The sequence below is a fragment of the Oncorhynchus gorbuscha genome, unplaced genomic scaffold (genome assembly GCF_021184085.1).
Source record: "Oncorhynchus gorbuscha isolate QuinsamMale2020 ecotype Even-year unplaced genomic scaffold, OgorEven_v1.0 Un_scaffold_27:::fragment_2:::debris, whole genome shotgun sequence".
Taxonomy (NCBI): Eukaryota; Metazoa; Chordata; class Actinopteri; order Salmoniformes; family Salmonidae; genus Oncorhynchus; species Oncorhynchus gorbuscha.
In genome coordinates this window covers 42,510-57,584 of record NW_025745130.1, presented here as the reverse complement: position 1 = coordinate 57,584, position 15,075 = coordinate 42,510, and the positions used below count along the sequence as shown (strand labels likewise).

Here is a 15,075-nt window from a genome sequence, read left to right as displayed (position 1 = left end):
GGCGGTGTTGTTAAATCCCTGAGAAATGTTCATTTTGGATCCCACACTTTGCTTACATACCTTATGCACACCCACCCTCCCTCCCTCATTTCCAATGTTCCCATTCTCTTTCCTTTTCCATTATGTATTTCATAATCTTAATGGAACTTAAAACGAAATAAGACAAAACAAAAACAGTTCTTCAAAGTACCCATCATGTTTGTATAGTGCAAATGCCATGAAGGCTTACTCTCCAGTCATCACCACACTTCACACACATATGGAAATCTTTAAGGTCTATAGCAGAGAGGGAAAGGTTGGTCAGGTAGGCTACCAACACAAAATCCAGACTATATGGAGGAAGGGCACTAGTCTTGCTAACACCAGCCTCTCTAGCGTGCTGTTTAGTCACGTGGGCTGCGCGTCAGCCAGGCTAGAAGGGCACCAGGCAGGTGTCTCATTTTCACCTGCAGAACACCTGAAGTAAAACCTTCTGCATTGTATTGGGCTGGTCTTCTCAGTCTATGCTGACAGGCATTTTAATACAGCGTACTGGAAAAAGGACGTCTGGCGGGGAAAGGATGTCCAGTTCACAGTGTGATGCCTAAACCACTTTTCACCCCACCCTCACAATCAGTGGACAGTGTGCTACCTCACTGGGTTCTCTGAAAGTCGCATTGCCCTTGCTTGTGGACTCCTTGATCTACTTGGTATTTCTATGACATGCCAAGCGGTCTCGACTCCCGTGGGACCAACCTAGATCATCACTTGGATTACACGAGCCGTATATCGCCTACCCCTTCCCCGCTGCTACTCCACTCATGCCCCACACTCACTCTCTAAATACAGACTTTCCGTGACACTGGGAATGGATGTTTCCCTGAACGACTATAACTGAGCAATTAACATAGATTATCGGAAAAAGAAAAGTAATAAAGCCTACAGAAGAAATTAAAGAAGACAAGGGAAACTAATGGACAATGGGAATAATTAAGCCTATTTTAAATGTTTCTTATATAAACATTGTAGACCTAGTTTTAGAAACAGATCAAGTAAAAAAAAGGCAAACCTGCGAACAGTTCTATTTTGCCCAACATCTGTCATGATTTCGGAGAATTGAGGTGTTGGACAAACGGGACATACCCTGCGCATATTCGCTCACATTTTGGCTATACTATACCAGAGAAAACCCATTCCCCTCCACCAGCATCCTAACTGATGTGCCCGGAGTGCTCTGCTGATGCCCGCAAGAATTGTTGCATTCCCCCAATCCTTTCTCCAACGAACGGATTACAGACAGTAGCAGTTGAGAGATCCTGACGGTGTCCGACTTTCCTTGGCAAGGGTAACTGAGCGGGATGAGAGATGAGTTACCTCCTCTCTACACTGGTGGTGTTGTAAGTTAAATGTGCAGTAACACTTGATGCGCAGTAACCCTTGATGCGCAACCTAAGATTTTAAGTATCCCGTGTTACATGAATGGTGTGTGTATGTGTGTCTGTGCACATGTTTCTCTTCATGCATGCTCGGACTATGATTCCAGCACCCGTTAACAGGTGTGATGTTAGACACGTCAGAAAGGGTCCACGTTCTCCTTTAGACATTTGATTAATGAAAAAACATTTATCTGGACAGCTAACTATGGTATAGAAATTGCATATGCATGCTTCTGTTTTTCCAATACCATGTGGTGGTGGAATCTTGTTTTTTATCTGTGCAATTCCTCTGAGGCTGTTCCACATGGTCATACAATTTATAAAACTATCATGTAAGCTCCTACAGCATTGCTCCTCTGGTCACTCAACCATGTCCCATAACCTCTTTTTATTCTCCCCAGACTTAAAGGCTGTTTGTCACTGACAAAGGGTCTGCTAACAGGTTATGAATTAACAAGAGGACTACAGTATGACTGTACCTTATTAGTGCCTTTGATTGGGTGTTTGACAGGATTGTGATTAGTTAAGTGGATAATCAGTAACTACCTCTTCCCCAAATTGGGGCATCCATCCGCTATAACCAAGCATAAAGCAATTCTATCAGACTTGTTAGCGAATCTTCCATTTACTGTTAAAAGTGACCCTGTTTCCCTCTGTAAAGTGTCCCTGTCAATCCCATTTTAGTCATATATCTCTCAAACTTATTCTCCACTTCTCAAACAGAGAAGAGGTCAGGTTTGTAGAGGTAACACAGAAATAGAACAGAAGTAGACGAGGAGCAGAAGTGGAGCAGCAGACATCTGTGTGCAGTTTCCACCAGCTGTAGGCTGTGTTCCAGGCATCTGGACAGCACAGTAGGTATAGGGGTCTCCTATTGAGCACACAGCCAGACGGTACTGGGAAGCTGAAACAACACTCTACTGGTAACGTTTCTCCTGCTCTCCCCCTCTTTATTTAAGATGGAGTTCAGCATTGTAATGCAATCTATGTATCTATGCATGTGCTGTGTATGCCGGAGAGGGATGAGAACTTGAAGTGCTTAGATAGATTGCTGGATGGATTTGTGAATATTGATATCCTGTTAGCTCACCATAGCTGAGCTCAGCAGCTGTCCCTGGAGAGCGACAACATGGCTCTGTCTCTTGTTGTGAGGTTTTGATCTAAAAAGTACCTTTTTTGGAGACATAGAGACTCGTTTAAAATTGTTGGTGGAGGCAGAAAAGAGGCAGGGACATGACAGCCAGACTGCTTTTCTATTCTTTTGACATGTAATCTCAAGGCAGATCCATTCTCCCCTTCTCTCAGATCTGTCCAGGCTTTACTGGTGGTCTGCAGCCACCTGCAGGTAAATGTGTGTATAGAATTGTATCCATTTAGTTTTTTTATATCCAATTCTGGATAAAGTCTCTCATTCTAACCACATGCCTGTTTGTTTTGTGGTGGTACAGGTCTTAGCTGTGGACAATGTTAATTTCAGCGTATACGTGGAGAATCAGACACGAGGTCGAGACGCCATGAGCCGTCGGCAGCACAGAGTGTACCAGCTCTACAGCAGGACAAGCGGCAAACATGTGCAGGTGATGGGAAGGAGAATCAGTGCCAAGGGAGACGATGGGGATAAATATGGTAAGATATAATAGTAGACTCTTAGAAAAAAGGGTTCTTCATCTGTCCCCATAGGAGTAGTTCCATGTAGAACCCTCTGTGGAAAGAGTTCTATATGGAACCCAAAAAGGTTCTACCTGGAACCAAAACGGGTTCTTCTAAGAGTTATCCTATGTGGACAGCCGAAGAACCCTTTTAGGTTCTAGATAGCACCTTTTTTTCTCCTATGAGTGTACTTCCTATTAACATATTTAACATTCACATGAATATACAGAACTCTCCAATAAAAATCAGAATCAGCTAGAACCAAACAGTAATTCCCTGTATGTTATCATACCTACAGTACATGGTCCACAAATTCATAAACTAGCAAATGGACAGACACGCCCTTTGGCTACTGATGACAGCACGGAAAGTGGTATCGGAGCGCCAAGTCTAGGTCCAAGAGGCTTCTAAACAGCTTCTACCCCCAAGCCATAAGACTCCTGAACAGCTAATCAAATGGTTACCCAGACTACTTGCACCCCCCCCCCCCCTTCTATGTTGCTGCTACTGCTCTGTTATTATCTATGCATCGTCACTTTGATAACTCTACCTACATGTACATATTACCTCAATGACCTCGACACCGGAGCTCCCGCACATAGACTCTGTTCCCGGTACCCTCTGTATATAGCCTCCACATAGACTCTGTTCCCGGTACCCCCTGTATATAGCCTCCACATAGACTCTGTTCCCGGTACCCCCTGTATATAGTCTCCACATAGACTCTGTTCCCGGTACCCCCTGTATATAGCCTCCAAATAGACTCTGTTCCCGGTACCCCCTGTATATAGTCTCCACATAGACTCTGTTCCCGGTACCCCCTGTATATAGCCTCCACATAGACTCTTTTCCCGGTACCCCCTGTATATAGTCTCCACATAGACTCTGTTCCCGGTACCCCCTGTATATATCCTCCACATAGACTCTGTTCCCGGTACCCCCTGTATATAGTCTCCACATAGACTCTGTTCCCGGTACCCCCTGTATATATCCTCCACATAGACTCTGTTCCCGGTACCCCCTGTATATAGTCTCCACATAGACTCTGTTCCCGGTACCCCCTGTATATAGCCTCCACATAGACTCTGTTCCCGGTACCCCCTGTATATAGTCTCCACATAGACTCTGTTCCCGGTACCCCCTGTATATAGCCCCACAATTTTTGTTTAACACTGCTTTTTAATGATTTGTTATTCTTATCTCTTACTTTTGTTTTTGTTGGTATTTTCTTAAAACTGCATTGTTGGTTAAAGGGCTTGTAAGTAAGCATTTCACTGTAAGGTGAAATGTGTTGTATTCGGCACATGTGACAAATACTATTTGATTTGATTTGATTAACAGACCCTAACATGAGAAATAGAAATAGGAAAAAGATGGAGCAGCATTTTCTGTGTGTTAGACTCAGTCTCACTTTACGCCATTGATAAGGTCATTGGTTTTCCATTTACCCTGCTTTGTTGCTTTGTTGGAGGGGGATCGAGGAGGTTTGGGGTAGGTAGTGAGAGGGCGATAGAGAAGGAATGTATGTTATTGATTGAGTTTGACCTCCGCATTATGTTGTTGGGCTACATCAATGATCTAATTGCATTTAACAATCCCCCCTACAATCTGTCTTTTTGGGCCTCTGTCTCCTTCCAAGCCCAGCTTGTTGTGGAGGCTGATACCTTTGGAAGTCAGGTGAGAATCCGTGGTAAAGAAACCAACTTCTACCTGTGCATGAACCGTCGAGGCAAGCTTGTGGGGAAGGTGAGACAAACACCATTTTTATTATGACTCTCGCTATACTTTCCTTTCAATGTGGAGTTTAACCTGCAGTTATTCTCTTTCATCTTGTATTGACATGATCATGTGTGTGTGTCTCCTAGAAGGCTAGTAATCGCAGTGCAGACTGTGTCTTCATTGAGATGGTATTGGAGAACCACTACACAGCTCTGAGGTCAGCATGCTATACGGGATGGTATGTGGGATTCACCAAGAGGGGACGCCCCAGGAGAGGCCCTCAGACACTGCCCAACCAGCAGGACGTTCACTTCATGAAGCGCCTGCCCCCCGGGGAGCAACCCGACCTGCAGCCCTTCCGCTTTACCAGTCCGCAAGAGGAAAAAGAGAGTGAGAGGGACCCGACCAACAGCAACTACAGCACCTAGATAGTCAACTGTCCTTCCCCCAGTGAATAGAATGTGAGTTTGCTTGGCTGAGCCCAGGAAAATAGCTTATTGGTGTATACCGAATATACATCAAAAGACTTGGAATGAAACAATCTGACCACGTTATCAGTGGTTGGTGCTGTGGAAGTGACCAGGGAAAAATGGCCTTGCCTTTTTCCTCCCCATTCCAAAGACACAATGTTGTTTCAAAGTCTGTTGAATTACAATTTACAGTGCCAACTATTCTAGTTAGGCTACTGAAGATAGCTAAAGTCACTGTTTGCTACCACAGGGGTTAAAGATGTGCTACCAAAGACGACTGAACCAGAGTTCAATACCAAATATTCATGTTTTGAACATCCGAAAGACAACTGAACCATGGAGTTCAATAGCAAATATTCATGTTTTGAACATCCTAAAGACAACTGAACCATGGAGTTCAATACCAAATATTCATGTTTTTGAACATCCCAAAGATGACTGGTCAACCTTTCAGTAACAAACATCCGAACCACCAAAGACGACTGGACTATAATGTGTAGCCAACACAGAGGGTCAGTCATGGTTTCCCCAGACATTTGTTGTATTTCTCTTCATATTTGATTCAGGAGCTACTGTTGCTGCCTATTCACTCAATACAGAAAGCTGCTGTAACGTAGTTATTACAATTTCTTCAGCTTGACTCAATGGAAAATATTTAACAAGAAATTGAGAAATTATATAATGGATTTTTATTACAATCGTTATCGTTAACACAATTATTTATTCAACTTGATGGTACGACAGCTGTTTTAGACCAATGGTATTGCCTTAATTGAATACATACACTGAGTGTACAAAACATTAGGAACACCTTCCTAATATTGAGTTGCACTCCCCTTTGCCCTCAGAACAGCCTCAATTCATCGGGGCATGGACTTCACACCGTATCAAATTCGTTCCACAGAGATACTGGCTCATGTTGACTCCAATGCTTCCCACAGTTGTGTCAAGTTGGCTGGATGTCATTTGGGTGGTGGACCATTCTTGATACACACGGGAAACCGTTGAGCGTGAAAAACCGAGCAGCGTTGTAGTTCTTGACACACATACACAATCCATGTCTCAATTGTCTCAAGGCCTAAAAATCCTTATTAAATCAGTCTCCTCCCCTTCATCTACACCAATGGAAGTGGATTTAACAAGTGACATCAATAAGGGATCAAAGCTTTCACTTGGTCAGTCTATGTCAGGGATGGTCAACTTTGATGTGGTTGGGGCCACAAACAAACAGATCTCATCATGAGGGGCCGCAGTGGCTTGTGGATCTGCGTACCCACATCCACACACCCCAGCTTGCGAGCAAGACATTTTAGTGGCCCACCTCATGACAAAGAAAACATTTGACGTTTACAAATGTATTTCCTGCAATTCTACACATTTTACCATGAGGCAGAGAACATTTAGCAATTTCATAACTCATTTCATGCAAGTCTACTCATTTTGTCATGGGGCGAAGGCAAATGTTTGCAGTTAATTATATCTGATAAGCAATAGTCCCCACCCCGGTCAGTAGTTCGACTATGCTCACTAGTTTAGATTGGTTAGTCTAGCTGCCAACAATCTAAAAACATTTAGCTGATGTGGGCTAATTGAGTGACTGCTGATGCACAACCAAATTTCTAAATTGCACCTTGTATATTCTATTATTCTAACAGGACTTGTTTTGTGTAGCATTGAGTACCCCCCAAAAAATAATTGAAATTGGTCCGCGGACAACTCATAACCTAGACATTGCTGACACCATGCTCAGAGTCATTGCTGCTGTGTTTCATACAAATCAAAACAAGTGTACAAGTTCCATTTGGTGGTCACTGGGTGCATCTGCACGGAACACAGAGTATGTGCCAAACCACGGGATTAAGTCAATTGATTCTTCCTTTGGAAAATGAGCTGAGCCTATGGAGACTTTCTCGAATGGGATGAACCTGCCAATACATAGAATCAATGGTGATCAGGTTAATACAACTACTAAAGTATTGAGTTGATAAATGGGAAACAAGCTTCAACAGAGAGTACCTATACACTAACATAGTGTGTTATAGATGTATCTACTTGTGAGCAGTGCAGCCTTCCATAACTGGATGGTGGCCTCATTGAGGGCCACACCCATAATCATGATCATTTCCTGCAGCTGGGACTCTTGCAGGCATGTGTGCCCTGTAGCAAATATGGTGGATAAATGAAGATGTAAAAATGATCACGGTTCGTGTCTGTGTAAGTGAGCGTTCCCTCGCTCACAGTTCCTTCCTAATCTCTGGCATGCTCACGTGAGAGGGAACGTCCCATTCAGACAGGATTTTTTTTCCAGTGTGAAACTGCCCAATAACAGCCTGCTCTGGTCTACTTATTCCACCCCCCTTGTGTTCTCTTTCAACTCTGCCCTGTAGTACTGTGGAGGGAGAGGCAAGAGGTACAGCCTCTCAATGTGGCAGGTAGCCTAGTGGTTAAGAGCATTGGGCCAGATCAGTGGCTCAAATCCCCAAGGTGGAAAACTGACGTTCTGCCCTTGAGCAAGGCAGTTAACCCCCAACAACAGCACCCTGGGCGCCGATGACGTTAATTAAGGCAGCCCACTGCACCTCTCTGATTCAGAGGGGTTGGGTTAAATGCAGAAAACCAATTTCAGTTGAATGCATTCTGTTATGCAACGGACTAGTTAACCCCTTCATTACCACAGGACATTTCCTTGAGAGAATGGGAGGATTCGATTATGCGGAGCAACGGGCTAAGGCCGTTACGTCATTGGGCGAAAGTGGGGCGGGAGGAGCTCCCTTCTCAAATGGAACAGTAACCTGTGCTGCTCGGTCAGCATGGTGCATAGTCTAGAAACATACATTTATTTTCCATAGAATTAATGTTTGAATTTAACTCGTTTTTAAATGGCAGATACAGCTCAAAAGCAATCATTTTTGCACGTGAGAAAACACCCAGGCGAGATGAATTGAACCACCTCAATGTGTGCAAGGCAGAGAATGGGCTGGATGTATAGAGGAATGTGGGTTCCAGTGCATTGCTGTATTCCTGATCACCCTTTTTGTGCTCCAGAATTCCCTGTCTGCAGACTAACCCATGATTATCCCCTCGATACATTACATTTACATTTAAGTCATTTAGCAGACGCTCTTATCCAGAGCGACTTACAAATTGGATACACTACACCAGTGTTTCCCAAACTCGGTCCTGGGGATCCCAAGGGGTGCACGTTTCGTTTTTTGCCCTAGCACTACACATCCGATTCAAATAATGAACTCCTCATAAAGCTTTACTTAAATCAGCGGTATAGTGCTAGGGCAAAAAAACAAAACGTGCACCCCCTGGTTCCCCAGGACAGAGTTTGGGAAACACTGCACTACACACACCAATTCAGAGTCAATAATATATAACCTCAATTCACTAGTTTCTTGACAATTTCCAGAGGCTTCAGTCATTCTCAGACCAGGACTTTATCAGGATTCTTTTAAATAGACTAACAATGAGGTCCGCATCAGAGTGGTGGTTTGGTCTGTACATACAGTACTGATGGCATAGTTACATGATATTGAACAAACACTACTCACACACACTGGTTTACACTCCTTCACAGTCAAGTACTTTATTTGTATTAATGGTTTTTCTTTCATTAAAAAAATCATTTCAATATACAACACCATTTTAGACGAGACAATGCTGTTTACAACTAATTTCCGCTCAGTTAGGGATCATTCAGAACCTAGACAGGCAGACAGCAAGAGGACAGAACAAGACAGGGAGAGAAAGTGAAAGAGGGACGCAAGGTAGAGAACTAGGGATATGAGAGGGTTAATTTGAGAGGGGTTTGGAAAGAGAAACTACAATTCTTAGTACAATGTAACAAAGAAAGCTAAATTAAAAGTCCCAAATAAAAAGTAAAAGTTAGAAAAACAAATAGGTCACTAGCACACGGTTGTCCCATCATTCATCCATGCAATAAAGTAATGTACACGTCAGCTTTCTCTCTTCCAGTCTTTTTCTTTCTTCGACTAAACAAAATGAGAAAGGAACAATATTGATACAGTCCTTGGGTCCAAGGGGCAGGCCTGAGGTATCTGTCACTCAGTCAGGATGAGAAGAGTTTAGCCCGGAACCCGCCTATTTTTTCCACCCCAGGGCATCTTTAACAGGCCATCTCCAGCCCCCTCCTTCAGCCATTCAGTTCAGATTCCTTCATGTCCAGGCCTCTGTCTTGAGGGAGCAGAGTAAGGGGAGGTGGGGCTTAGAGTGTGACCTAATAGACTCCGCTCTGTGTGCGAGAGTATGTGTGTTTGTGTGATTTTCAGAGGGGTAAGGGGAAGTGCGTTTGAGCACTGAATGGCCGATCGGGGAGGGATGACCCCTCCACATGAACACCAGGAGGACAACAGAGATGGTGCAAAGAGGATGATGGAGGGAAGGGAGGGTGGGTCCTTTCCTTGACCTCTGACACATTGACTTGGCAATCAGGACTGTCCTCGGACACAGACACACACACCACCGGGCCTGCCCTGCAGAGAGAGACGCACACACTCAGCACACTATTCATGTTATCTTGTAGCTGTATTAGATTTAGGTCAGTAGTCCCGCCACCAAGCAAAACATTTTGGAGTTGTACATGAGCTGCAGAGCCTACCCAAACAAGTGCTGTAGACTGAAGATCAATAGAATAAATAGGATGGCTGGCTTAAAAGATAGAGTCAGCAACGCATAAAGTAAACAGAAATATAGAGCAGACTTAAAGGCTTTGGTCTCTGCATGCTCCGCAATTGCATCACACCCTCCATACGAAGCCTCCGATCCCCTTTTCAGATCAAGCATAAATGGGCTTTTACGGAAATAATACGAATTGAGAGGCTGGTATGGACCCACAGCTATCATGCACAGATATTTTTTTACGTCTTGCATTGCACCCATCTGAAATACCTGCAGTTCATCCTGCTGCTACTGGCAATGGCATATTGAAGAGTGTCAACAAATCAGACACTCAGAAAAGCCAACTTGTATTTTTCTGCGTGTGCACCCCATTTGCACAATTGACCCTGTTGGTGTGTCACTTCATTTACATGTCTGTAGGACAACATGCATGTCAGGGATGAGTTCAACTTTCTCAAAATCTATTAGTTGATGGTTGCTGGGGCCGATAGATTAATCTATTACATTTTCAGATGATTTTTGAATTTAACATATCCGGCAAAATAAAGTAAGACATAAGCGTGCATACTAGACACATGTCTTATCTATTGAAAAGCCACATATTTTGAATCGGACCCAAATCTGGTTTATAAAAATAAAAAAATAAAATGTTTTGTTTTCATCTCCAGTGTGTGTTAGTTCGAGTGAGTGTATGCAGGTGTGTACTCTTCTGAATGTGTGCAAGTCGTGAATACCTGCTATCTGGAGATGTATGTGTACGTGCGAGAGGGCGACCGGCCCTCAGTCTGTCCATTGGTCGACACGTTCAGGAAATCCCAGATGAGGATGGTGTCGTCATGGGAACTGCTGATGATCTGGAACTCATCAAACTGTAGTCGGAATACACGCCCAGAATGCTCCTGAAAAACAACATTCATCAGTATCATCTACAATAACTATCCTTATAATCATTGCCACAATCGCCATATTCTAGATCCAGGCTAGACTCACCACCAGTGTGCGCAGACAGAGGGTGCTGGCAGGGGCACGTGGGTCCAGAGCAGCTTGCAGGTCCCATACTTTGATTTTACTACAAATAAAGAAAACAGACTGTATATGTTAGGGACCAGAACAAGTAGGCATAGAAGTTGAAGATTAACTAGCAGAACGCATGAGAAGGCTGTTTGTTAACCAAACCCGTATGTCCAAGATTTTATGCTCTACAGGTGAATTACAGGAGAAGGTGATTTACTCAATCCAGTCCCTGAGGAGAATAGATGGGAAGCAGCCCCGTTGGGAGGGGCCATACCAAGTCCTCCTGGTGACAGCCTTCGCAGTGAGAATAGCTGAAAGAGCTACATGGGTTCATATCACACATTGCAAGAGGGTAAGACACACTGACACTGTCGAACAATCAGAGTTAGGAGAAGAACCGAATACCAATAGGGTTCGGGGTTACCTCTCTAACAAAGATCCCTGACCCCGCCTTATCCTCCCTGTGTGTGTTCATAGAAGTGAAAGTATTGACTAGCCTCTAGATGAAGTTCTCCGGGAAAAGGTGGGGCTTTACAGGAGTGCTGATTGGTCTGAGCTGTCTTATCGTGGGAGCCACCTTCTTAATACACCATGACCCATCCGAGAATGCAGGTGGTGGTAACGTAACCCATAGTTTAGACGATGAGGATTTTGTATTAACCAAGCACAAGAGATCACTTGATCTGGATTAACAGGAAGTGAGAGTGGAGATTGAGAAGGATGTCTCAGTGGAGTTCTATGTAGACCAAATGGGGTCTCTGACTCCTTGGCAGTCTAGGACTATGAGCCATTATGGAAGATATCAGTGCAGGTCCCCGTGTAGTTCATGGAAACAGGTTATAGCTCACACCCAGAGAGAGGGCTATATAAATCCACATACCCAGTATGGAAGAAGGTGGAGTATAGTGAAGGTGAGGGTTTTGGACTGTAATCCAGAGTGAGAGAAGTACTGCGTAAAGGTGTGAAGTATCATTAAAAACGTAGAGGAAGAGGATCTCGGGTTATGGTATGTTGGATTTGATCAGGTTTCGGTTGATACCCTAGTGTCATTCCGGGTAGAAGAAGTTAGGGCAGGTGATAGCTCTATAGTCAGCCAGAATACAAGCAGAGCCCCTGACAGCAGAGCCGTCCAGAGCCAAGGGCCGGTACAGATAGTGCAGACGAAAGATCTTAGGGAAATTATTGAGGTGGAAACTGGTTTTGGGGATTCTAACCTATGGTTAGAATGGATTCAGTATACAGCCAGATCAGTAGCGAAAGAAGAAAGTTATGCCTGCGCCACAGCAAAATCTCAGTTGACAACCATTCCCTTCCCATTTGATGGAATTGATACACCCAGGGGAATGGCCTGTATGGTAAAGCTGTTCATGAAGGCAGGGAAACCAGACAATGAGTTGCATTGATCTGCATTAACTGTATCCCCATGTGCCAATTACATCCAGACTTCCCCCTTTCACAGGAGGACATTAGTATTGTATGGCTCGATACATCACACACGGATGGGAAGTAAGAGCATGCAATAGGACAGAGAATGTTACAACAGACAAGACAATGAGGGACCTGACTGGGTGGTTGAGTTCCGAGGACTTTAGTAAGATTTTAAAAAAGGCCAAGAGCGGATGTTTTTTGATCTTTAAGACTGTAATAAAAACCCTAACAGGAAATGTAGGCCTATAACAGTCATTGATGGATAAGGAATGAAAATACATATTGGTTTTGTGAGGTTGATTTTGAGTGACATTGACAAAATTAATAAAAATGTATACTTTTGTAGTTAATGTTTAGGCAATAATTAACAGTATTCCACCCTGTCACAGTATAACATATGGAAATGGGTATGAATCATAGCAGACAAGGAACTGTGGCAGACAACTTATGACCACTGAATCTGATAACAGGGAAGGAGGTCTCCCCACCCAGAGAGGGGAGAAACCGTTGGGCTTGCAATAGATTGTGTAACATATGGCAGGATATGATAAGCAATGTATTGGTCTGGATTATTCTTGTATACAATTGATGTATAAGTGTGTATTATTTAGTCATTCAGGGTGGATTGTTAATGGGACTTATCTGTTAATTTAATGATTAGAATATTCCACCCTGAAACCATAAAATTGTATGGAATTGATTAAAATGTATAAAATTATAATCAATAAATGTGTAGTTCTAGTCAGAATTGGGGTCTTTATGGTATTTTAAAAACACAGACTGAGCAAAATTTGGCGCCGACCTGACTAGAGATTTGGGAGAGAACAGGGAGTATGTTTCAAGGTCAAGGTCTCCCTGATCTCTGTCGGCTGGGTAGTGAGACAGTATGTACGTAGGATATCTTCTGTTTGTGTGGAAGTATGTGCACAGCCATAAAATGGATGTCTTTGTATTATTGACTTTAGAACGTTCTCTGAATAAACTGTACTAACCTTTTGCATAAGCTGAGTCTTTGACTAATTATTATTATACCCATGGTCTTACAAACCTGGTCAGAGCTATTGATTGTCAAGTTATTATCATTGGGATAGAAAATTAACGTGACACAGACATACTATCTTAACGACATAATTTGAACGGACCGCGGCCCAAAACCTGCGGGCTCTCCTTCACTGCAGCCAACGTGAGGAAAACCTTCGCAAGGCTGCCGGCCCAGATGGCATCCCCAGCCATGTCCTCAGAGCATGCGCAGACCAGCTGGCTGATGCGTTTATGGATATATTCAATCAATCCTTATCCCAGTCTGCTGTTCCCACATGCTTCAAGAGGGCCACCATTGTTCCTGTTCCCAAGAAAGTGAAGGTAACTGAGCTAAATGACGATCGCCCCATAGCACTCACTTCCGTCATCAAGTGCTTTAAGAGACGAGTCAAAGACCATATCACCGACACCCTAGACCCACTCCAATTTGCTTACCGCCCCAATAGGTCCACAGACGACACAATCACACTGCCCTAACCCATCTGGACAAGAGGAAAACCTATGTAAGAATGCTGTTCATCGACGACAGCTCAGCATTTAATACCATAGTACCCTCCAAACTCGCCATTAAGCTTGAGACCCTGGGTCTCGACCCCACCCTGTGCAACTGGGTACTGGACTTCCTGACTTCTCCACCCCACTGATCCTCAACACTGGGGCCCCACGAGTGCGTTCTTGGCCTTCTCCTGTACTCCCTGTTCACCCATGACTGCGTGGCCACGCACGCCTCCAACTCAATAATCAAGTTTGCAGACGACACAACAGTGGTGGGCTTGATTATCAACAATGACGAGACAGTCTACAGAGAGGAGGTGAGGGCCCTCGGAGTGTGGTGTCAGGAAAATAACCTCATACTCAACGTCAACAAAACTAAGGAGATGATCGTGAACTTCAGGAAACAGCAGAGGGAGCACCCCCCTATCCATATCGACGGGACAGTAGTGGAGAGGGTAATAAGTTAAGTGCCTCGGCGTACACATCACAGACAAACTGAAATGGTCAACCCACACAGACAGCATTGTGAAGGCGCAGCAGTGCTTCTTCAATCTCAGGAGACTGAAGAAATCCGGCTTGTCACCAAAAACACTCAAACTTTTACAGATGCACAATCGAGAGCATCATGTCGGGTTGTATCACCGCCGGGTACCGTAAGGCTCTCCAGAGAGTAGTGAGGTCTGCACAACGCATCACCGGGGGCAAACTACCTGCCCTCCAGGACACCTACACCACCAGATGTCACAGGAAGGCCAAAAAGATCATCAAGGACAACAACCACCCGAGCCACTGTCTGTTCACCCTGCGATCATCCAGAAGGCGAGGTCAGTACAGGTGCATCAAAGCAGGGACAGAGACTGAAGAACAGCTTCTATCTCAAGGCCATCAGACTGTTAAACAGCCACCAATAACATTGAGTGGCTGCTGCCAACATACAGACTAATCTCTAGCCACTTTAATAATGAAAAAATGTATCTAATAGATACATCACTAGCCACTTAAACAATGCCACTTTATATAATGTTTACATACCGTATATATATATATATATATATATAGGATGAGTAATGTAGGGTACTCTATACCATCTTGCCTACGCCGTTCGGCCAACGCTCATTCATATATTTTTATGTACATATTCTTATGAATTCCTTTACGCCTGTTTGTACAAGGTAGTTGTTGTGAAATTGTTAGGTTAG

The 15,075-nt window shown here is 43.9% G+C and overlaps 2 protein-coding genes across 2 annotated transcripts in view; one reads left to right on the top strand and one right to left on the bottom strand.

Annotated features, from left to right (window-relative positions):
- Positions 1 to 1,512: 1,512 nt before the first annotated feature.
- On the top strand, positions 1,513 to 6,214 carry LOC124017533 (fibroblast growth factor 18-like). The gene is made up of 5 exons (XM_046332744.1): positions 1,513 to 1,535; positions 2,721 to 2,760; positions 2,864 to 3,041; positions 4,705 to 4,811; positions 4,931 to 6,214. Exons 1-5 carry the CDS (start codon positions 1,513 to 1,515, stop codon positions 5,210 to 5,212), a joined length of 630 nt encoding a protein of 209 aa, XP_046188700.1. The 3' UTR covers positions 5,213 to 6,214.
- A 2,606-nt stretch (positions 6,215 to 8,820) lies between these two features.
- The window catches only part of LOC124017534 (F-box and WD repeat domain-containing 11-B-like), a 35,719-nt gene continuing 29,464 nt past the window's right edge, over positions 8,821 to 15,075 (bottom strand). Inside the window, exons 11-13 of the mRNA XM_046332745.1 lie at positions 10,889 to 10,967; positions 10,633 to 10,797; positions 8,821 to 9,753 (exon numbers count right to left, since the gene is read on the bottom strand). Of these exons, the coding sequence (XP_046188701.1) occupies positions 10,636 to 10,797; positions 10,889 to 10,967 (241 nt within the window). The 3' untranslated portion in view covers positions 8,821 to 9,753; positions 10,633 to 10,635. The remainder of the gene's footprint in view (positions 9,754 to 10,632; positions 10,798 to 10,888; positions 10,968 to 15,075) is intronic.